Source organism: Eschscholzia californica, unplaced genomic scaffold (assembly GCF_041429995.1).
Source record: "Eschscholzia californica isolate CP2 unplaced genomic scaffold, dmEscCali1.0.p SCAF_4, whole genome shotgun sequence".
Lineage (NCBI taxonomy): Eukaryota > Viridiplantae > Streptophyta > Magnoliopsida > Ranunculales > Papaveraceae > Eschscholzia > Eschscholzia californica.
Genome location: NW_028238461.1, coordinates 38,352,464 through 38,376,081, shown reverse-complemented (window position 1 = coordinate 38,376,081; position 23,618 = coordinate 38,352,464). Strand labels below are relative to the sequence as shown.

Below are 23,618 nucleotides of genomic sequence, written 5' to 3'. Positions count from 1 at the left end.
GCGGCGCCTAACTCCCACGCCTTGAACTTTGGCCCCCTTTTGACCACGTCGTTAGAGCAACTCCAACCCGGGGCACGTAGGGCTGAATGAGGCTCAGCCCCAAGCAAGTCTTCAGTCAACTGAGGACTTCCCCACGTGACCATTGGGGTTCTAACAATCACATGAGCAATCCCCATGGTCGTTGGAGCAAATCCAACGACCATAATTTTTTTTTTTTAAAAAAAAAAAAAAAAAAAAACTGAAATTGTTCACACATGTGTTTCACAAACACACAAGATCATGCACATTTTTCACACACCCCCACACGTATTTGGCACAAGCGCAATTTTTAAGCCTAAACCCCTCAATGATTATTAGGGTTGAGGTATTTGATTTAATTTTGGGTAGAAAACGTGATTTTTTAAGCCTAAACGGGTTGGACTTGCGCTTATGTAGTATTGTAGACGCCCCTCCGAAGACTAGGAGATAAAAGGTTTTAGTGAGGGTGTCACTTTTAGTCACCCACTTCTTATTTTCTTTCCTCGTGGCTAAGAGATCATTTGGCAAGTAAAATTAAATTTATTCCACTTCCAATAGAAGTCTTTTGCTTTAACAAAGTAAAAGATTATCAGAAGTACATTTGGCAAATTAGTTACTTATGTGGTGATGGACGTCGTTGTGAGGTTCTGGTAAATGTGGTGGTGCTTATGGTAGTTTTTTAATTGTTGTGGAAGTATATTAGTGGTTGGTGTGGTAATATAAGTAGTAATGGCCGGTGTTGGAAACAAGGTGGTGGTTGAGAGGTGGCAGTTCAAATGACGGTGGTTGAGGTGTGATGGTGGCGGTGGTTAAGGTGTGGCGACTTGGTAATTGAAGTGTGGTGGTGGTCGAGGTGTCATGCTGGTGAAGGTGAAGGTAGAGGTACGGTTACGATGGAATATAGGTGGTGGTTTTTGTGTGATGGTTAAAAGAAAAATTAGATGAAGTAAAATTCGTGTATATATTTAACTTAATTAACTTTAAAGTCAATAATCAAAATATATGTCAAACTAACTTATTTTGCTTAGGCCTCGTTTGGGAACGCTTAAAAAAAGCTAACTTATTTGAAGCGCTTTTTCGTTTTTTTGCACGTTTGGGTAAAAAAAGCTTTTTTTAAGCCCGAAAAGCTCAATTTCCCGAAAAAGCAGAAGTCAAAAATTTCTGGCTTCTGCTTTTGGCTTTCCCGGAAAGCAACACGGTCTTTTCACGATAATTAAAATAAAATAAATATTGTCTTTCTCTCTCTTGCACGCCTGTTTCCCTTCTTCTTCTTCTTTTAGGGTTTTTGGATTCCAAGATTTGAGAAACCAAATAATCAATCTTGCCATATCCTTCCTGATCAACATCATTCTGGTTAGTGCAACCCAACTAGTTTATTTATGATCTTGTTTTCTTCTTTGATTTGTTTCTTAGATATTATTATTTTTTGCATAAATTGTTTCTTAGATATTATGTTCATGATGTAGACGTAGCGGAATAAATAAAGAACAATAAAATAAACTGAGAACAATAAAGAAAACTGTAAGAAACGATAAAATAAACTAAAATTCTAAATAACTTCAATAGTTTTTCTCTTCAAGGTGAATAATAACATAGACTAGATCTCCTTTTATAAGATAATAAACCTTCCTAGATAGACTCAAACTAGGATTCCTAAAATAATAAACTACTCAAACATAGAAACTTTAAAAATAAAGAAATATCAAATTAAAGTAACTTTTCCTATACTAGATAAACTACTATTATGACCAAATAGGATGTGGGCACGCGTGGACGTGGACCCACACGTTTATGCGCCTGCATCAGCACCCTGTTCCCCTAGAAGGTTCGTCCCGAACCGATTGTTGGATGGAGGTAAGTTCATCAGATCCTTTCGCAATCGGCAACAAAGTGATAATCTTCTTCTTCCATGGAAACTCATAAACGTTCAAACGGCCCTTGTAAATAGCATCCACATCTGACTGCCAAGGGCGTCCCAAAATAATATGACAAAGATCCATATCGGTAACATCACAAGTAATGTCAGATAAATAGAAAGAGCCAATAGATAGGGAAAAGGTACACATTCGATCAACACGGGTAGCGGTACCGGATTGAATCCAAGCAGTATGATAAGAGTGTTGTTTTGGAATAGGGGTGAGAAAAAGATCTGGAAGACCGCTATCCGACCCGTTCGACCGAGATAAAAAGTGTCCATGGACACCCGATGGACATAATGGTCAGTGTCCGACCGGCCCGAAAGAATTCGCGGAAGGTCACGGTCAAAATTCTATGTCGAAGGACCGACCGCTAACCGACCGGTACGAGTGACCGAATAGGTTGACCGACTAAACTGTCCTCATTTTTAGAAGTTGACCGTTGAATTTTATAGACATATGAATATATGATGATCGTTGGCTATAGTCATATAGTCCTCTAGAAGACCAAACATTAGTGCATGGCTTAATTATATCTTGTCGAATGATGATCAACTGTGTTTTTTCTTTTTTACATTTACTTTTGATTTCTTGCCTAAAGATCTTCATTTGTAAGTAATTATATTGTGGTAATAAAAATAAAGTTCTGAACTAAGTAAATTTATTGGAAAGTCCGGACCGAGACCGTCTGGTGTCCGACTGGACCGGTAAAATAAACGGTCTTGGACGGTCAATGGACAAAAAATTCTTGAGAGTGACCGTCCGAGTCCGCCCGAGTAAATAGGTAGTCACCAACAGTTTATGTCCGAGTCGACCGGTTCGATGAAGTTAGTGTCTGGTACCGACCGGTCCGGATCTATTACCACCCCTATTTTGGAATAGTAGGAATACCCAAGTAAGCCACAAGTCTTGAAGAAATCAAATTCTCCACAACCCATTATCAATAACAATCGTACAAACTTTGTTCAAGACTGTTCCTCGTGTAACAAACAAATTTTTCCGTTGAGAATGGTCTTGTTCAAGAGGAGTAAAAAGTACCCTACGAGTTACTAACATAACACGGTCTCCTGAATCTGGGTCAATATTGACATGATCGATCTCTTCATCCAAGTAATCCTGTTTTTCCACCAAATTTGCCTTACCACGTAACGGGCAATTATTAGAATAATGACCTGTCTCAAAGCAACGAAAACACTTACCTGGAGGTTGTTTTTTGTATGGATTTTCAGGAACATTCTTAGATCCGTCATCCGTTTGTTTAGAAAGATCAGTATCATCTGTAGGTTGCTGAATATAATTAGTACGATTGTAGTTCCCCCTATAAATAGACCGAGAATCTGACTCAAAAGAACGAGCCACACTAATACATTCCGAGACGGAAGAGAAAGGACGGAGGTTGACAAGATCCTTAATGTCACCTCGAAGGCCATCTTTAAATTTTTCCAATTTCATGGATTCAGTATCGGGGAGATTAAGCCTAGTACTTAAACGCTGGAATTCGGAGGCATACTCTTCAACTGAACGTCGTCCTTGACGACAACGAAGATATTCCAGATATAACTAACTTTCGTAATCGGGAGGGAGAAAACGTGCCATCATAAGTGGCTTAAGTTCAGACCACGAGGATATGGGAGGAAGATTTGATAACCGTCTTTGTTCAGATTCTTGTTTCCACCATGTTAAAGCTGTTTTTGAAAGATATCCGGTGACACATCTAACTTGTTATTGTCCGTATACCTGCATAACATCAAAGAAGATCTCCAATCGAACAATATAATCCAAAAAGTTTTCAATGTTGATGGTACCTTCATACGCCGGGACGTCCATTCGAACACGGTATGAAGAAGAAGTCGGTGGAGAATCATGATCATCATCGGGGTGATAGTCGTCGGGTTCATGATAATTGGGACGTGGATGAGTAAATCAGTTACGTTGCATGGACCTGTTATGATTTGGGTCTTGATAGGTGGGACGATTTTTGTTTCTATCTGGGTCATAAGGGTGTGTTCGGTTTTGTGGGCGGGTCTCATGGCGGTAAGGTGGATAGTCGAGTTCAATGAGGTGTTGTCGGGGTTGTTCATGAAGGTCCTCTAGGTTTTGGTGATGGGTCAAGGGGAAACCTAGGTCTCGGTTATGAGAGGAAGACGGGTAATCGGTGGGTCGGTGGATGATGGATTCGGGTTGCCGGGTTCGGGAAGGTGGGTAGCTATCGGAAAATTGATGGGCGTGGTGGGTTACGGTTTCCGGTTCGTGGTGATGGACGGGGTGGTGGCTATCGGTTCGGTGGTGAGAAGAAGATGTTCCTCGATTTGGCGTGAGATGGGGGGAGACGGCATGGGAGTGTTGGCGAGTGGGTGTTTCCATGTTGGTTTTTGAGGGTTCGGGGTTGCGGTTTTGGTGGTGGGTTTCGAGTGGAATGGTGCTTGGTGAATAATATTGCCGAGGGGTCTGGAATGGGTACGGTTGGGTTATACTTGGGTTGGTAGTAGATTGGTGGTCGTTGAAGGAAAAAGGTGGTGTGGTTGGAGTGGTTGTAGGGTTTATGTATGTTAATGGGAAAACCGGTGAGAGTGGTGGTGTAATGTTGATGTGAATCCATGGGAGGAATGTGGTCGGGCATGGGTTAGTGATAGGTTGACCGAATAGGGGTATTGAAATTGGTGTGGTGGTTGCAACGGTTGAGTTTGTGGTGGTTGGAAGTGGTTGTGGTGATGATGTTTGAATTGAAGTAAAAGATGAAGGAGTGGTGGTAGAAAAGGGATACTTACATATGCCTTCGAGTTGTTTAGATAACTTCATGATGGAATCATTGACTTGATCGAATCGAAGATTGATATTGTCGAATTTTTCCATATTTTCCTTCTTGTAACTTTCGAAAGCTTCTTCCAATTTTGTAACCGAGGATAACTTCTTGTTGATGTTGTCCCATTCGGAGGCAAAACTTGGTGTCTTGTCTTTGATTGTTGGAGTAGGAACGGTAAGATTAACCATTGTGATTGGTTAAAAAAAATGGCTCTGAATACCACTTGATGTAGACGCAGCAGAATAAATAAAGAACAATAAAATAAACTGAGAACAATAAAGAAAACTGTAAGAAACGATAAAATAAACTAAATTTCTTAATAACTTCAATGGTTTTTCTCTTCAAGGTGAATAATAACATAGACTAGATCTCCTTTTATAAGATGATAAACCTTCCTAGATAGACTCAAACTAAGATTCCTAAAATAATAAACTACTCAAACATAGAAACTTTAAAAATAAAGAAATATCAAATTAAAGTAACTTCTCCTATACTAGATAAACTACTATTATGATCAAATAGGATGTGGGCACGCGTGGACGTTGGCCCACACGTTTATGCGCCTGCATCAGTTCAACTAAAAAAACTTGATTCTTGAGTTCTTGATGAATAAGATGGTTGTATTCAATGTCTATTGCCTAGTTTGATTTCAACTCTCTCTCTCTAGAAAGAAGATTCAATACCATGATCTTGTTTTCTTCTTTGATTTGTTTCTTAGATATTATGTTCAACTAAAAAAACTTGATTCTTGAGTTCTTGATGAATAAGATGGTTGTATTCAATGTCTAATCTCTATTTTAATTTCAACTCTCTCTCTCTCTAGAAAGAAGATTCAATATCAATTGTTTGTGATATGAATTTTCTCTACAAACCTTAGCTAAAGTGAGAGCTAACATAATTGAATTTATAAGAAATCATGTAGAGCACAAATTATCTCCTGGAAACTGCCTCCTTGGAAGTGGCTATAATGATAAAATTAATATTATATATTTGAGTACTAATTTAATAGGTGAAGATCAATTTTTAAGAAGTAGATGCAAATGGGTGATGGACTTCGAATTTATTGGAAGTCTTTAAAATCCCACTTGTATTGTAGATTGTATTGGTATTTTATTAATTTTTTGAATTAATTTTTAACTAAAGATGGCGGGAACCAACACTCAAACTCGTGCACATTGGACTTTTGAGTATCATAAGAAATTTGTGTATTTGTGAGTACGAAAGGGTAATAGACCAGGGACTACCTTGAATAGGGAAGGGTATAAAAATTTGTGTGCAAACAAATTTTTTTCAACTCGACAAAAAAAAAAGCATATGATAAGAAGAAGATGAAGAATCACTGGGATTCAACTAAAGAAAATTAGAAAGCATGGCATAAATTAATTAACAACACAGGTTCGGGTTGGGATCCGATTGCTGGAACATTGACTGCTTCAGATGAGTTTTGGAACGATTACATTCATGTATATATTTTTTTATTTTTTTCAAAATATAATTTAATGGTTCACACCATATATATAGATACATGTACTAATAATCGTATAAATTATTCCAACCAGAGGAATCAAAGGCTGCTGACTTTCGGGATTCAGGATTACAGTTTGAGAAAGAGCTTGATTATATTTTTGGTGGTACAACTGCAGTAGGTGAGATGACGTTTGCTCCGAGTTCTGGTGAAATGCCTTCATTCCTTCAGAACTTAAACACACAGAGAACAACAGATGACCAAACTCAAGATACACAACCGTGTGTTAACGCTCAAACTAATGAAACACAACAATCTTCTGATGACGATATTGGAATAGGAGAGTCAACCGAAACTCAACGTTCTAGTAGGCAATCATTGCAAAATAAGAGGCGAAAAAGATCGTCTGGAGCTTCAAAGATTACCAATTCTATGAAAAAATTGATAGATGCAGTGGAGAATAGAATAAAGAGTATTGAAAAGGTATATAGCATTAGAGAGTGCATTGAAGCTCTAGGTACAATGACAGATGTAATACCGGAAGGAAGCGAACTTTACTATGCTTCCATTGACAACTTCATGGACAAAGATGTGAGAGAGGTTTTTATGTCTCTACCAGCTGAAGTTCGTTTTGAATGACTACAAAGGAGAAATAATAGTTTATAGTTAATAATTTAGATACGCTATATTGATTAGGTTATTTGTTTATGATAAACTATTATTCGTTTTGAAGTTCGTTTTTTATTATTAAACCTAAACAGTTAAGGTAATATTTTCAATTTTTATTAGGTTATTTGTTTATGATAAACTATTATGGTTTAATTTATGATATATGGAAAATTATTAAATAAATTGTGTTTTTCTTATATGTGGTTGTTTATATAATCATATGATAATTTGCTTTGAACAGTTATAATGGATTCAGATGAAGAAGATGTTATAATTCTTACAACTTACACAATTGCAAAATATTATTGTGAGAATTATGTTATCAAGAATCCAGTTAGAGAATCTGTTTTAAACGGCAATGCGTATGTACTCGAGCTTTTACATGGACATCCTCAACCATGTCGTGTTGCGGATGGACCAACATGTTTTTCTAAAATTATGTCATACGATGAGAGAACAAGGCTTGTTGAAGAACAAAAGGAATGTGTCTATTGAAGAACAAATGGCAATTTTTCTTATGACTATTGGTCATAATGAAATAAATGTTATGATGTGTGATCGTTTCCAACACTCCGGAGAAACTATCAGCCGTCATTTCAATTCAGTATTACAAGTTATGACGAAATTTTCTACTTCAATTATCAAACCTACAGAAACTACTGCAGTTTCACCCCATATCCGGCATAACACAAAGTATTGGCCATTTTTCAAGGTAATTATTCATTTAAGTTTTTGATAAAATTCGGGTATATACTAGGTTGTTTATGATTACTTTTTTACTTATAGGATTGCGTCGGGACAATTGACGGTACGCATATTAGTGAACATATTCCAACGGCGAAACAAGTACCATTTAGAGGACGTAAAGGTATATGTACCCAAAACGTGATGGTTGTATGCTCATTTGATATGACATTCATTTTCGTACTTGCTGGATGGGAAGGTACCGTTAATGATTGGAAAATTTTCTATGAAACAATTAATAACCCGTTAATGAATTTTCCTCATCCACCACAAGGTAATTTATTCAACTGTGCAACATTTTACACATGATATTTCTGATTTACACTTAAAATACGTCTCCCATTTTATCTCAGGTAAATACTATGTTGTTGATGCTGGGTACCCAAACATGAACGGCTATTTGACTCCATATCGTGGCGTAAGATATCGTCTCCCTGATTTTCGTCGTAGTGGTCAAGCAACAACCCGTCCCTAGACGAGATTTGCCCGCCTGGCCTGTTAAATTTTGGCGGTGTGGCTTGGGCTATACTAAAAAATTCCTCCCCCAAGTGCATAACCCGAGTTGCACACTCGACTCATCAGTTCTGTTAAATTACAACTTGTTGGGTGGTCAGACTTAGAGTGGATCCAAGGGTTTCGTATGCATAAAAGACCTCTTCTCCTTGCCTCTTCAGTCTTCACCGCCCAAATCAGAGTGCAAAGAACGAGGGAGAGAGGGAGGGCGAGACCAAGAGAGAAAGTGAGAGTGGGAGAGAGAGACAAAGAGAGAGAGAGAGGGGAACACAAGAAGGTGAAGAAATCAAGTGATTCTTAAGCAAAGCCTCGGAGTGGTTTTACACAAGGTGAAGAAATTGAGTGGTTAAGAACCTTATCTTTTGCTTCTTAATCATCTGTTTCTTGTATATCATTTTTGCATATGGTCTTTCTTAAAGGTTTAGGATTATATTATTTTGGATTTGTAACTTCTCTTTCTTTTCATGTGAAGCTGATGATATAATTTGATTGCAACTTCATGTTTTGATTTATAAATGTTTATACGTAACTTCTCTTCTCTATTTCAAAAGTTGGAGATCTATATGTAGTATTTCTCTCTCTTTGTATTTCAATCATGTGAATTTTTGGACTACAAAAACACATGCTCTCTAGTCAATCTTAATTGACTAGATCTTTATGCCTTATAGACTTTTCTTTATGCAAAAATCGCAACTCTTTTAGGGCCTGTTATTCGTTAAGGTCTTTTTAATAGATCTTCAAAGTCCGGATCTCCAAAGATCCAAAAGTTTTTTTTGTGTTCCGAGACATTTTTTATTACAATTTTGAAGGTCCAGAATCTTTTAGGTGTTAAAACTTTTTATGTTTCGAGACATTAAAAATTCCAGATCTTTAAGTTCTGGACCATTCTTATTAAAAATTTGAAGTTCTAGATCTTTTTTTGTTAGAAATGTATAAATCTAAGTCGTTCAAACAAATGTTTAAGATCAAAACAAAAGTTATATAAATATTTGTTGTTTCTTTCATTCTCTGCTCCTCTCTCTCTATTTCACGCTTATGTAAATACAAGACAACATAATTTTTTTTTATTCTCTCTCTCACTCTTATGTAAAAAACGAGACGACATAGAAAAAATATCAAATCTCATTTATCTCTCTCATTATTCTTGCGCAAACGCGAGATGCCATAGAAAAAAGTGAAATATTCTATTGTTTTATTATCGTTACATTTTTCATTTAGAGCCGGAATAATAACTTGGTCATGGTACCTTTTTGAAAGTGGCACTGTCTTTGCCGTATTTACCGTTATTCATGGCTTCAACAGCAACACTTTATTTTCAATTTGAGACTATTTCATGTATTTTTTTTTGTCGTCTGTGAATTCATTTAATACAACAAATTGAATATATAAAAGTTTATCTCCAAATTTATCATAAAATTACGCAAACTTACAAATTTCGGCTTTATCTTCCTAAAATTACAATTGGAAGACTATGATAGTAAGAACTTATGTTAATGATATACTATGATAGTAAGAACTTATGTTAATGATATGTTATGCAATCGTTGCCTAGTGTACTAATAAAATAAATAGATTATCCATCTCTGTGTAACCAAAGAATTCTCAAAATAAATAACAACAACCAACTTTTAAGAACAAAGAATTCCCAACTACATAATAAAGAATTTATTATTCTCAACTACTAGGATTATGCATGGATTGAAAGAAGTGGCTACTACTGAATTCTACCTGTTTTTGGGGTTACTACCGAGTTTCACACTTGTTTCTTGACATTATTGTTTGGGAAACAAAACTGGGTTTAGCATACAAACACATGTTTTAGGGTTACTACCGACTTTCACAAACAATGGTTACTTATTATGAGTTTGTAGAATAATGAGTAATAGAGATGGCTACTACTGAATTCTACCTAGTCATGTGGGTAATGTTCTTCGACTACACAAACATCATGGTGAAACATGATATCATAGAGTAGTCGGTAACCTTATTTGCTACAAAAATAAAAATTACTTATAGAAGCTCAAAATCGAGAAGGTGAGGAAAGCGACTACCAACCGAGAAGGTGAGGAAAGCGACTACCAACCGAGAAGAAGAAGAAAACGGCTACCAACCGAGAAAGATAAGATTACCTGTTTCAGGGTTTTTTTGAGACTTAGTAGGGTTTTTTTATTTATAATAGAGAAAAGAGTTTTTTTAGTTATTTAACTCATTATCCACTATATCAAACATCAGAGACTCTAAGCACAGGAGGCTATGTTGTCAGAGGTGCGCCTAGGCTGCCTGCCCTACGCGAGCAAAGGGCAAGGCGAGGACTGAGGAAGGAGTCCGACTCGCTTGCCAGCTAGTTTGTTCACCTTGTAGAAAAAGGGGTGCCTCTTAATTTTATCTTTTTAATTTCCCAAGCCCAACATTATTTCTCCTCAACTCTATAGCCCAACCCATGTTTTCATGCTTGTGAAATTAGACCGTTTCTCTCTCTTTCACTAACCTAATCGAAAAGAAGAAAGAGTAGAGACAGAAAGAGACTCATCTTCCCCAACTCGACGACCATCTCCATCGACGGTAATGAACTTCCTTTACATTTATCCCTCTTTCAGATACCATGATTCTGTATTCTGAAGTTCAAGTACCCATCAATCTGTTTCAGGTTCTTATTCAAGCTGTTAGAAACCCGAGTTGCAGAGTCGTTAATGGTTAGTTTTGGCTCAAAAGCCCTACAATCCCAAAAACACAAAACTCGAAGTTTATCAGAGGAGGAAGAAGAAGAATACCCTCGAATGGGTGGTAGTAGAAAAAACAGTGAACAGAATAGGAGGCCTCGTAAAGATCATGTAATTTCCAAAACTAATCAACATGCCTCCTCGTTTCATCAATCTCAGCCAGCTCCATCTGTTATTAGGTTTGCTTTATTATCCTTCAACTCATTTCTTTAATTTTACAAGTTTTTTTTTTGTGTAGAATGATGGGTAAATCCGTAAATGTAAGAATAGTCCCACATGGAAGAAGGGCCATCTGTAACCAAGAATATAATGTCGGGGTCCTTTCCACTTATTGCCAATTGATTCTGAGTTGGATGCTCACAAACTTAACAATAAGTACACTAATGAACTACTCATTCCTTGAGTTTTGTCTTTTCACTATAATTCGGAAACACCAAAACAAGGAAATAGTCTCTTAATAGTACTCAGAGTCTTTCGAAGCTGTATTTTTAGCTGCCCTCTTATTAGTTCTTGGCGTGGCATAATCAATCATTATTCATTCAGTATGACCCATTCTTGAATTAATGATTCATGTAGGAAGCAGGTTGATCCGGAGACAACTAAATACTTCTCGGAAATTTCTAATATCTTTGAGGGTGCTGGGGTTGATATAGACGAACGTACAGTTATATGTGGGAATGCGTTGGAAGAAACTAGAGGAAAAGAGCTAGAACTTGCAACAGACTATATCATAAGCCATACTTTACAATCTCTCCTTGAAGGCTGTGATGTGCACCAGCTTTGTGGATTTCTTCGAAGTTGTTCAAATGTCTTCCCTTCTATTGCAATGGATAGGTCAGGATCCCATGTGGCTGAGTCTGCTTTAAGAGCTTTAGCTGTCCACCTCCAGGATAGTGATGCATATGATGTTATTGAAGAGGCGTTAACTAAAATATGCCAGGTATGAAGTGTTTATCTCTAAATCGTTCACTGCTCTTGTACTAATGGGAGGCTGTAGTGAATAGCATGTATGCTTTTGCCCGTTGGTCTTGGTTACTTTTTGTTCGTTCGGACGTTCTTGTCTTCGTAAACACATTTTGAATAATTAATTCAAATTAATAAAAAAAGTAAAAATATTTAAGGATGCTTTATCAAACCTAACTCCTTTGACGTGCATGGGAAGGATAACGTTGAATTTCTGTATATCTAACTGGTACATCTTTGAGCCACCTCTTTTTGCTATTTCACTTGCATTTACCTGTAACTTGTTTTCATCTGCCAGGTGATTGTTTTAAAACCTGTAGAGGTGATGTGTAACAGCTACGGATCTCATGTACTTCGAAGTCTTCTTTGTCTTTGTAAAGGAATGTCTTTAGATTCTTCAAAGGAGTTTCACACCACGAAGGCATCCACTATTTTAGCAGAGCGCTTTAATACCAAGGAAACTAAATATGGTGGAAATAGCCCAACACATCTCCAACATGGCTTCCCAGATTTGCTGAAATTTCTTGTGAAAGGGATGATAGACAGTGCTCAAAAACAAATCAGAACCATACTAGCTGACCAGTACAGCAGTTTAGTTTTGCAGGTAATTATTGTCTGTCTTGTACTACTGCTAATTGTTGACTTACAACTATCAAAGGTCAGGTAACAAATTATTTGTATTCACTAGTTGTTTTTTTCTAAAGTTCGCTGAGTTCTTATTTCATATAGTGAAGTTTATTTGTATTTTTGCTACCAATTTCATTCATTAGATTTACAAATTCATTTCTTAACAGACTTTAGTGTACGACAAGAAACTTAATACAGTCTGAATAGATTTACACTTCTCTGTACTCTTTAGTTAGCTCCAATTTGATTTTCGTTATGTGACTTAAGCTTGCTTCTGTACCATGTAACTCCCCTCCCCCAACTTCTATTTATCAGCATCCCGGATTTAGTTTTCATCTTGTTCCTGTTTCATATGTCTGGTTAGGGTGGGTAGTGGGGATGAAATGCAGCGGCGTCTAATTGGTATATCATGAGGCCGAACTAAGCTGCCTATTTTTTTTTCATTTGTGAATTATTCATTAGAAAGTGGTCCTATTATGTAGAAATTTACATGGTTAAATCATCATTGCATGTTACAGGCTGCTTTGAAGTTATTAGTAGGAGAAGATGAAGAGTTGATGCACATAATTCCGATCCTTCTTGGGTGCAAAGGAGAAGATACAGAAGGGACCTTGTTAAAACCTGTGCGGGGAATGTTAGATTTGTTAAATGACAATGCATACAGCCATTTAATGGAGGTATGCCAATTAATATCTAATGTCAAATTATCTGCATATTTGTGTTAATTAGGATGCATTTCTAGCATGATTGTTGTATTTGAATCCCATCACGGTGTCTTTCGGCATGGTGGGTGTGCGCGTCTTTAGCTTTTACTGATATTCTTCGCCTTTGGGCTTTTTCTGATGTCTTCTTGCGTTTTCTTTCAAAATCATGAGTGCATCCACTTAAGAGTTATAAATCAAGTGATCATTATCCAGGAAAACAGTCGTGTCGAGTGGTGTGTGCCTGAGGCTCATTTCTATCTGTCACTTTGGACATTGATGACGAGACTCAGTCTCGCCTTGATGAGTTGCAGCCAGCTTCAATACCATAAAGTACTTGAAAGCAATGACCTAAAATAAGGAGTCTTATGATTTGTGACACATCTATTACAGTTTGAGCCTCAAATGAGGCATTGGTGTTTCCTTGGTCCCGCACAGGGATATCTTTAAGGTTTCACCTTATCAAAGCGAACTGCCTCAAGGCTTAAATTTATATACCATGTACAACAGTTGACCGCCTTAACAGCTAGAATATACAAAACGATATAACCTTATCTTTTTTGTTTTTGTAATCATTTATTTTATCATATGAATTTTGCAGGTCATTTTGGATGTGGCACCTGACTCCTTATATGATGAGATACTCAAGAATATTTTCAAAAATAAGTTGTTCGAGATATCTTCTCATCACTGTGGAAGCTTTGTGATTCAGGCATTGGTTTCCTCAGCGAGATGTCAAGACCATGTATGTACTATAACATTTAATCATCTCAAAGTCTAGGATTCGTACTTTTTCTTATGCAAGTAATGGTTAGTCATTTTGTTTATATCATGAATGAGGGTCACTAGTTAAGCATGATTCAGCAAGTACCTGACAGGCAGGTTTCAGTCTCCACATATTTTTCTTCAATCGAGTGAATCTAATAAATATTCAATATATATTTAGTAGAAAATCATTACATGGTTGTGGGAGTTACTCACAAAAATTAATGCTTTAGTAGCACAACTACTGTTTTTTTTTTCTGTTCAAAACTTCAAATAAGGATTTTAATACATTGTACATACTATAAGTTACAGTGGCACAAAAGCGTGGCGTCTTATTTGAGCTCTCTTATAAGTTGTAGTACTTCCGTCAGGTGCCGGATTACCAGAGTTAGGCCCCAACATCTAATTTAATCATATAAGTGGTACTGTGGCAGTGAACTTCAGTTGATGAGATCATATATATACATATATAGAAGTTTGGAATCCCCGAGCATTAGTTATATACTTGATTTCTGTATTGAGGTCATCTTGCCACAAGCAGGTTAGGTTTAAGTCACTTACTTAGTTTGCCATCCATTATAACTATGTACAAGTAATGCATGTAAATCTTGTCTTCTTGTGGAGAATTTGCATGAATTTTATAGTTTGCACGATTACCATTCCTTTTCCTGTATTTGGTCCTTCCTTCAAATCTAAATGAGATTCTTCAGGATTCTGCGATCCTTATTTACCGTTATATGAACTTTAAAATGAAAGATAGTAAGGTCTTTTCTCTGTTACCTGTGACTGTGAGATAGATTGTTCTGTAGCTGATGCTTGTCTGTACCCATATTATGATGGAAAATTGGTGTCTAATTCATTCTTGCTGCTAACTGTTGTTGAATTTACTGAGCCATTTTGTTTATGTTGCGTACATAGATGGACTTAATATTAAATGAGCTTGGTGGAAAGTTCAAGGAGCTTTTTGAAAGTGGGAGGTCAGGGGTGGTTGCCTCTATCCTAGCTGCAAGTCAAAAGCTTAACACTAACGAGCGGAAGGTTAATATTTTACAGCATTTATCTTTGTTTTATTGCTCCCATTTCAGTTCGTCGGAGATATATTATTGTGTGGTTTACTTCTCAATCATATGTCTAATAAGCGAGTTTTCACAAACTTAATATCTTTGGATATATATATATATATATATATATATATCTGTGTGTGTGTGTGTGTGTTATGTGTAAGTGGTCATTTATGAAGTATTCTCCATTCAGGTCTTCATCTAACAAGTCATGATTTATTTGTCTTTTCTTTTTCTTTCTTGTTTAGTGTTCTGAGGCCCTTGCTGCTGCTGTATGTTCTGCTACTGAGCCTAGTAACTGCATTGTTCCTCGAATCTTACATCTCGAAAACTACTTTTGCTGCGAAGATAGGTCCAATTGGAAGTGGGGAAAGGGTGATAAGATGCATGTACTGGGTTGTTTGATGCTCCAAACTATTTTTAAATACCAAAGTGTATGTTCGATATTCTTCTCCCAGTGTCTCGCTTGAAACTCATGATTTATGCCTTTATCTTGTTTATTTCGTTTTTGGTTTTCATGCATTCTATAGGCATACCATTGGTTTGTAGTTAGTAATACTAAAGCACAAGGACTTGGTTGTGTTCATAACCCAAATTCCAAAATGAATGAGGTCAGAAATTTAGTCTCTAAAATTATCTTAAAAAGATGATTTTTTTTTTCAGGAATTCATTCAGCCATATGTGACTAGCTTTAGATCCATGGAACCCGACCAGGTTCTTGAAACAGCGAAAGATGCTGGGGGAGGAAGGGTTGTGGAGTGCTTTCTTTCTTCAAATGTTTCTGCGAAGCAGAAGCACAAATTTATAGTGAAGTAAGTTACAGTTTCCCAAGCTTGTAATCTTCTCTTGAATTACTTATTCATGATGCACAAAAATGTGGAAGTGGCTACAATATTGTTTTTAACATCGCTAAACTATTCCTCAAATGTTGAACATAATCCATTTGTATGTTTACTAGTCTAAGTTATTAAATTTCTTCTCTGTTCTTTTTGGTTTATTTTTTAGATTGCGAGGACATTTTGGAGAGCTTTCAATGCGTCCATCAGGTTCATTCACAATTGAAAAATGTTTTACGGCTAGTAATTTGTCACTTAGAGAGACTATAGCATCTGAGCTGCTAGCTGTGCGATCTGAACTGTACAAAACAAAGCAAGGTCCACATCTCTTGAGGAAGTTAGATATTGATGGGTAAGTTATCCAACATATTTCTTAAACAGATGGTATGCTTTGTTATATTTTTCGATCTTCTTTACTTGCGTCCTTACAGGATACGTATTTTCTCTATTTTGCAGATATGCAACACGACGTGATGAGTGGAAGTCAAGACAAGAAACTAAACAAGCAGTTTACAAAGCTTTCTATGAAGCATTCGGTTCTAGTAAAACTACAAAGAATGAAAGTTCTCTTGGTAAGCATTCCTCCTCTCGATCATCACCGCCCCCACACAGTGTCAAGAGAATGAGAAAAGAGATCGATGAATACCTGGCTCCATCTGGGAAGGACTTTCGTGATTCCAACTTTTTAGGTCTTAATTCTTCAATGGCGAAGTTGGGGTTTTCTGGATCCAAGCGTTCTTGGGCGGGAGCAGACAACGAGCAGGGTGGAAAGAAATTTAAAAAGCTTTCAGAAGACAGCAAAATTTCGAAAAGGGGAAACAAAGAGGGGAGAAATAAGAAAACGAAAGCTGCCTCATGATACTTGAAAACTTCAGGAGCAGATTAGAGAAATTCAGAGCTTAATGATAGCTTGAGGTTGAGCAAGAAAGTGACAAGTTAAAGGTAATGAATGATAAGGGTTGGTAGAGCTACCACTTGTGTTTTATTCGTTAATGGATACTCATAGAAGAATAGATAGAGAGAAAATCTAACCAAGACATCCTCCTTACTAGTAGAGGTTTAGAGGAAGAATTTTGTAACCGAATAGTTGCGATGATTATATATTTCTAGATTGTCATGGGATGAAATGTGTTTGAATAGCAGGGGTTTAAGTTAGTTTCTAATTTCTCGGCCAAGAAGTTAAAAGATATTGAGATTTATTTCCCATACTATTGTGTGGTATTGTACTGATTCTTCAGTCATAGCTGCTTTTACCCAAGTGTTCTTCATTCAAGAGACTTTACTTTCTGTTGCAAGTCTGGCTTCACTGAAATGGGGTAGTCTTCTTGGATCAAATGTTTCGATAGCTATGGTTGTAGATACAACTCTTAAACAAGCTAGTACTATGTTCTGGTTGTTAAACGAGTAACATCCTATACTTTTGTCTCACGATCTCTCTGAAATATCTGTCTACTTTTCTATTTTTCTCTCACACTATTCCTAAAATATCTCTTCTTGCTTTTCTTTCACAATCTCCCTAAAATATCTCTCTACTATTCTATCATTATCTCTCAGAACCAACCGGTATACTTTCTTCTCTACACATGGTGTAAATCATAATTAAATGTGATATCTCGGCGTTAGCCAAGAGGAATCTGTCGCGTTCGGACGCGACTGAAACTTAGTATCAATAATGTAGGCTCTTATATAACTTTTGGGGAGCATCTACAAACTTCCCCTCTTTTCTACTTAAAGACGTTTTCTCTCTTTGCACCCACACACTAGGCAAGTCCAAGGGCACTTCGACTGGCCTAATCCGAGGGCACTCAGACCATGTTGAGCTTGAACAACACAATCTGGGGCCAATTCCATTTCCCTCGGACAATTTAGCCTGAGGCCCACAAGAAGTACCAAGAGTGAAGTTAGATCTGAGTAAAGAGGAGGAGCGCTTTGAGAGGCACCTTAGCTTCACTTCCCTCACTTGATTGTTGGGACCAAATCTAGAGTATTGTCTCAACATTTGAGAGCCCAAATGGTCAATAATGTTGACATAAATTCTAAAACCCTGGAGGTCCCTGATTCGATTAAGAGGAGGTAGAATCCATAGTTTATTGAACTTGAGTTATTAAAGTATAAATAATGTAGTTCGAATTTAGGTCATAGATTAATTGGTCTTTAGGTCGTTTTTGTAAGAGTTCACATTAGGCGGTTAGGGCATTCCAATGGGACACTCAAACTCTAACACTTAGAGTGACACATATGACATTCTGGAGTTTTTGTTAAAAACCTTCTCGAATGGGACACTTTGTTAGACACTCTTTGTGAGGTGGATGCATTTAGGGAGGTCTTATTGGCAATGCACAAACTTGTTAAAGGCCAGCTTGCTAAAAGCAAATTCTAAAATGGTTAAAAGCAATGTATGCAAAGAAGCCAATGCCTTAACTAATGTTTGACCTAACGGCACGATTGATGTCGTTAGGTTGTTGCTAGCCGACGATCATAACAAGAAAAAAAACTTTCTTCTTCTTTCTCCTTCCTGCTTCTTTTTTCATCTCCGGCTAGAGCGCAATCGGCGGGCGGTGATCTCTGACCGGCGACTTAAAACTTTTCTTTTCCTTCTTCTTGTTTCGCCTCCCTTCTTTTTTCTCTCTCTACTCTCTCTCTATAACATCTCCGACGAAGGGGTAATCCTTCGCTGGAGATGTTACAGAGAGATAGAGAGAACAGAGAACGAAGTAGCGAGATAAGGAAAAAAAGGAAGAAGGAGGAAGGAGAAATAAGGAGGAAATGAAAAAAAGTCGTCGGCTTGTTTGCCAGAAGAAGAAGAATAAAAGAGAAAAAAGGAGGGTGATAGACAGTAGACACCCTCAAATTGGGCATTGCTTCTAACTATACTCAGTAAACTTCTTTTGACCAAACCATAGGTGGAAAATACATTGGCTTTAACAAGTTTGGACATTGCCTATAAATTTCTTTCCCATGCATTTATCATAATCTTAATAGAGACACTCTAAAATTTGAGTGTCTTCTTGAGTTTTCTTAGTGCCACCTCACAAGCTAAGACTTTAAATCAATAAAAACTCTTGTTGTTTAACTACTTTTCTCTATTAAATTTAAGAGTGATATGTATATTAAGTATTTTAGAGATCTCTATTAGAGATAAAAAAAAATATAAAAAGTTTAGAGTGTCTCCATTTTGACATTTAGGAAAGCAAATCTTAATTCACACTTGACAACTAAGACATTGATTGTTTTTTAGCCCTTAGAGCATCTCCAACACAAAACTCAATCTTAAAATCTCAAGTGACACTTAGGATTTCTCTTCAATGCAAAACTCAATTGAGATCTTAAGATGATGCGAAAGCAATTAATTTTAAGATGTCTCAATCTGTCGCAATCAGAAATTCTATTTTTGAGATCTCTTTTGAGAGTCCTAATTATTCAAGTCATCAAATTTGATTTTAGGACCAGTAGAAAGTGTTTCTCCCTCAACTATTTTTTCCTATTAAATGTACGCGTGACATTTATAACTATTAAAGTTTTTTAGAATGTTGCATTGAAGGACTTGAATTAGAGACACTCAAGTTAGCCATATAAGAAAGAAAATCTCAATTGGGACTTGACACATAAGCTAATTAGAATTTTTTTAGTTTTGCATTGGAGATGCTCTTAGAGCGAGAATAGAATGTTGGTGGCAGCCAAAATTTGTGCGTGGAGGTGAATTGAAGATGAAGACTAAAGGCAGACACTCAGATTTATCTTTTGGCTAAAAATTAAATATGCCCCCAACAATAGACTTAGGCTATATGCCCGGAAAGACTTTTCTTTATACCTCAAAGCGGCACCCATGAGATTTCATCAACACGAGAATATCAAACCAAGAAATATGCAGACAAAGAAAAAAACTTCAAAGAGTTTCTTGTAGTTTCTACAAATTTTATTTAACCTCTCAAAAATCAGTACGATGAAGTCTAGAGAGAAAAAGTACATTGCTCCATGTGCATACATAGAAAAGGGGAAAAGAAAAGCAGATGTGAAGTATTTTATTTCCCTTAAAGATGGTGAAAACAACCATTAACAGCCAAGAAATAGCAAAATGAAACGAGAGAAGGTTAAACCTAAAATTGTGAGGGAATGGGAAAGATCTTCAATTAGCCTGTAAGAGCAGCATTGAGAGCACTGTGAACATCCACCCCAATTTGAGCTTCAGCCTTTTCCAAATCAGTTGATGCCGAGCTTAGTTTCTGGGTAAATTCTGCAAGTCCTTTCTGAACAAGGGCCGGGTCAATATGGTCAAGGGGAGTAGCCTCCACAGCAACTATATCTGCGAAAGAGTTAGCATGGATGAACGCGAATCCACTGCTGACAAAGTACTTCGTCACATCGTTTCCATCGTGCACTGAAAGAAGCCCGGGTTTGAGTTCTGCGATTGTGGGTACGTGTCCAGGAAGAACACCCATCTGACCAGTTGTAGCTGGAATTATGACCATATCAACCTGAAATTTTCATTAAAATGAATATCAAGAATTGCAGAACCAGATAAACAATTAAGGAATTCGAAACACACGATTAATTTGAAGCAGTTATTGTTCCCTCGTGATACTGTTCTCGTGATAATTCTAGTCAAACAATTCTACAGTACGATGCTTTGTAGATTGCCTGTAATGAGCATAGATCTTCAAAATTGCATATATGGTATTAATATTTTACCAGAATCATTTATTCTATTTCTCTAATCATATTAGCCTAAACCCAAAAGTATGTAGTGTTTCGTGACTTCATCAAGAAGGTCCATTTAACCACAACCAGACATTTTCGTAAAAGTTAAACTGCATACAGTTATAACTAACTCAGAAGTTCTTCAAGGCTAAACAGAAGCGACTAAAAGTGAGAATTCCGAAGAGAGTTTAAGTCTATTTCAGCTCAAAGATTGGCTTGTGGAGGCGTAAGAAGTGGTTTAACATATCGGTTGAAGTGTAAACTCCCCAAACGTCACTTGATTTTTCACATCAATGGCATGTTAAAGTAGTATTTAATGACTAAAGAGAACAAACTTTAGGCCCTTTGAACTGTTTTCTGTACTTTCAAAAGGGAAAATAACCCAGTATATCTGAAACCAAGAAACTTCATGCAGAGAAAAGATTGTATGCTTAACATGAAGACTGCAAGTAGGTAGGTCAACTTTGATTAAAGCAGCATCGTGAGTTGACCAATTCCCACATATATTACATCTCAAGAGATAAGCAATCTGACTCGGCCGAGTAACTCAGGACTCGACTAGGACTCGGGGATACCCCAAGTCTCCGAGTCTAGGGTGTGGTCAAGTAACCCGACTAACTTGGCCATGCCTCACCGAGTCCAGATCCATCTTGATTCTTCAAGCAGCCTAGTTGGAGTGAAGCTTCCTTTTCTCTTATTTTCTTGTTCTTGCTCCTTTTGTTCTTTCTTCTTTTCGAGTTATTTTCTATGTTTTCCACTTGACTTCTTCTCCTTCCTTTTTATTTTTCTGGATTTCCATCCAGAATTGTTTCTGTTTTTCTTTGTCCTCCTTTTCATTCTTTTTTATTGGATTTTTTTCCTTTCTTTTTCCTCCTTTCCTTTGCTTGTTTCTTTCTTTACGTTCTTGCCTTCTTCACATTTTTCTCTTTTTTTCTTTCTTTCTAGACCACTATTTTCCTTTTCCTCTTCTCTCTTTTCATGTTTGATGTTCTTTCTTTTCTTCTTTATTTACTTCTTTGTATATTTTTCCTTTTCCCCTTGTTTCCTACCTAATTTTATTCTATCCTCCACCCCTGCTTTCTCCATTTTCCGTTGTTTTCTATGGAATTGAGAGTATAATTTGAGAATTAAGTGACATATATGTATAAGAGGATAACATGTATATAATTATACAACACCCAGCCTAACTCGGTTTGAAGCGTATACATGAAAATTACATAAGAAGTAATGTTCCATTAACTTGTCAAGATTTTAATTTTATTTGCATATAAGCTGACTCTGCCGCTCCTCGTAACTCGGATAAGTACCTTGCCTTGACTCAAGCTCAGCTCTCGGCCAATCACGAGCCGAGTCTAAGTTTAACAGCTTTTCCAGAACAAAAAGTAGAAGTTAGTTCTAGACTCCCAGTTTGGATGTGAAATTTCATCTTGTATTAGCATATATCGAAGTCTAATACCTAATTCAGTAACTATATAATATTATTAAGTTGCAAATAAAACTAAGTTACAAAAAATGTTGAGCCACTTGTTTTGGTAGAGTTTTCCCGTTAAATTGTTAAGCTATTCGTATTTATTCTGGAAATACAAGGTCCTAACACCAAGAAAACTTGCATGACTCCAAATTCAATCAATTCGGCAAGCTGCAACATCTCATTAGTCTAAATTCAAAAGAAAGGTGTAACGATGCATCTCACCCACCAAGAAAACTCGCCAAAACAGACGACATAGTATCGGCTTATGAGAAGATTACTCCAACTCATGGCAATGACTTTCTATTGCTAGATTATCCCAAGAGAAAATCACTATTTTACTCGATCTTAAACATCAAACCCCGTCAACTATGTACTTATTTATGATTCGATAAACCCTATCAGATATTTATACTCACCAATCCACAAGAAAAACAAATAATCTCGAATTGATGTACAAATTAGGGCTCTTAGTTATGTAAAAAATCATCAAACCCATCAACTATATACTATTTACATTGCATCCATAAAAAAATTGGGGTTCTTGTTGGTCACCCTTGCCTAGTGATGTATGCCCATTTCCTAATTTATCTCTATGCCTCTATCTCATCTTAAAAACCTGGTTAACAGGAACTTAAAACGACCTAAACATATTGAACAGACAATACCCACAAGGACAAATAAATTAATCCATACAAAGCAAACCCTAATTTCTGATTTAAAAAAAAAAAACCTAAATCATAAATAATTGTGAGAACAAATATCACATAATTTCACCACCCAAATAACAAATCCATTATAAACAACATATAAAACCCATATTCATAATCAAGTAGATAGAATAAATAAAAATGACTGACCTCCTTAGATGAGAGCTCAGAATGGTAAGGCAAGACGAAATTGACAGTGAGTTTGGTAGGGATAGTTGAGGGATTTGGTGGACGAGGTTTCATAAAAGATAATGGAGTCTTTGGTGGTTCAATATTTGGAACTACTTTCTTCCAAGCATCAATAAAAGCCTGATTTGCTGTTTCAGTAGATGGGAGATCTGTAGATAAAGATCTAATACCAGTTTTGATCAAGCTCGATCGAGCTACAAGGTTACGTGATACTTGTCTCAACATTGTTTCTTCTTGATCGATCGATTGGATTACTCTTTTGATTATGAGAATCACCAAATGCAAAAGAACCCCTCTTTCTCTCTTGTTTCTCTATCTGTTCTACTCGATTAGGTTAAAATGTCTGAGCTCCTCAAAATACGGGATGAGACGGCGTATTTTAGCACTAGGGGTTTTAAAGTTATTATTTGTCTTCTGTAGGCCCTAGGAAAATTACATAAATATTTCTTGCCCAACCTGTGAGAAAACAAGAAAATCCAGGAATCTAGAAGTCCTATGTACGATTAGGGGTGGGAAAAAAATCTGGAAGACCGCTATCCGACCCGTTCGACCGAGATAAAAAGTGTCCATGGACACCCAATGGTCATAACGGTCAGTGTCCGACCGGCCCGAAAGAATTGGCGGACGGTCACGGTCAAAATTTTATGTCGAAGGACCGACCGTTGACCGACCGGTACGAGTGACCGAATAGGTTGACCGACTAAACTGTCCTCATTTTTACAAGTTGACCGTTGAATTTTATAGACATATAA

General features: G+C 36.8%; 2 protein-coding genes, 1 long non-coding RNA gene and 1 pseudogene across 3 annotated transcripts; 2 read left to right on the top strand and 2 right to left on the bottom strand.

The window, feature by feature from the left end:
* The first annotated feature begins 5,880 nt into the window (after positions 1 to 5,880).
* Positions 5,881 to 6,841, top strand: LOC147544527 (L10-interacting MYB domain-containing protein-like; annotated as a pseudogene).
* Positions 6,842 to 10,358: 3,517 nt separating this feature from the next.
* On the top strand, positions 10,359 to 17,007 carry PUM23 (pumilio 23). Its single transcript, XM_086637881.1, has 11 exons — positions 10,359 to 10,690; positions 10,776 to 11,027; positions 11,425 to 11,788; positions 12,110 to 12,415; positions 12,957 to 13,115; positions 13,741 to 13,884; positions 14,823 to 14,942; positions 15,214 to 15,399; positions 15,629 to 15,777; positions 15,971 to 16,153; positions 16,258 to 17,007. Exons 2-11 carry the CDS (start codon positions 10,819 to 10,821, stop codon positions 16,658 to 16,660), a joined length of 2,223 nt encoding a protein of 740 aa, XP_086494007.1. The 5' UTR covers positions 10,359 to 10,690; positions 10,776 to 10,818; the 3' UTR covers positions 16,661 to 17,007.
* LOC147544526 (uncharacterized) lies at positions 11,104 to 12,737 on the bottom strand. Its single transcript, XR_015224113.1, has 2 exons — positions 11,281 to 12,737; positions 11,104 to 11,140 (listed from the first exon to the last, which is right to left on the bottom strand). It is a non-coding gene; the product is annotated as an uncharacterized LOC147544526 (long non-coding RNA).
* Positions 17,008 to 19,695: 2,688 nt separating the features above from the next.
* Positions 19,696 to 23,279, bottom strand: LOC147544524 (ATP synthase subunit delta', mitochondrial-like). The gene is made up of 2 exons (XM_086637880.1): positions 22,828 to 23,279; positions 19,696 to 20,276 (listed from the first exon to the last, which is right to left on the bottom strand). Exons 1-2 carry the CDS (start codon positions 23,089 to 23,091, stop codon positions 19,932 to 19,934), a joined length of 609 nt encoding a protein of 202 aa, XP_086494006.1. The 5' UTR covers positions 23,092 to 23,279; the 3' UTR covers positions 19,696 to 19,931.
* Between the last annotated feature and the right edge of the window lie 339 nt (positions 23,280 to 23,618).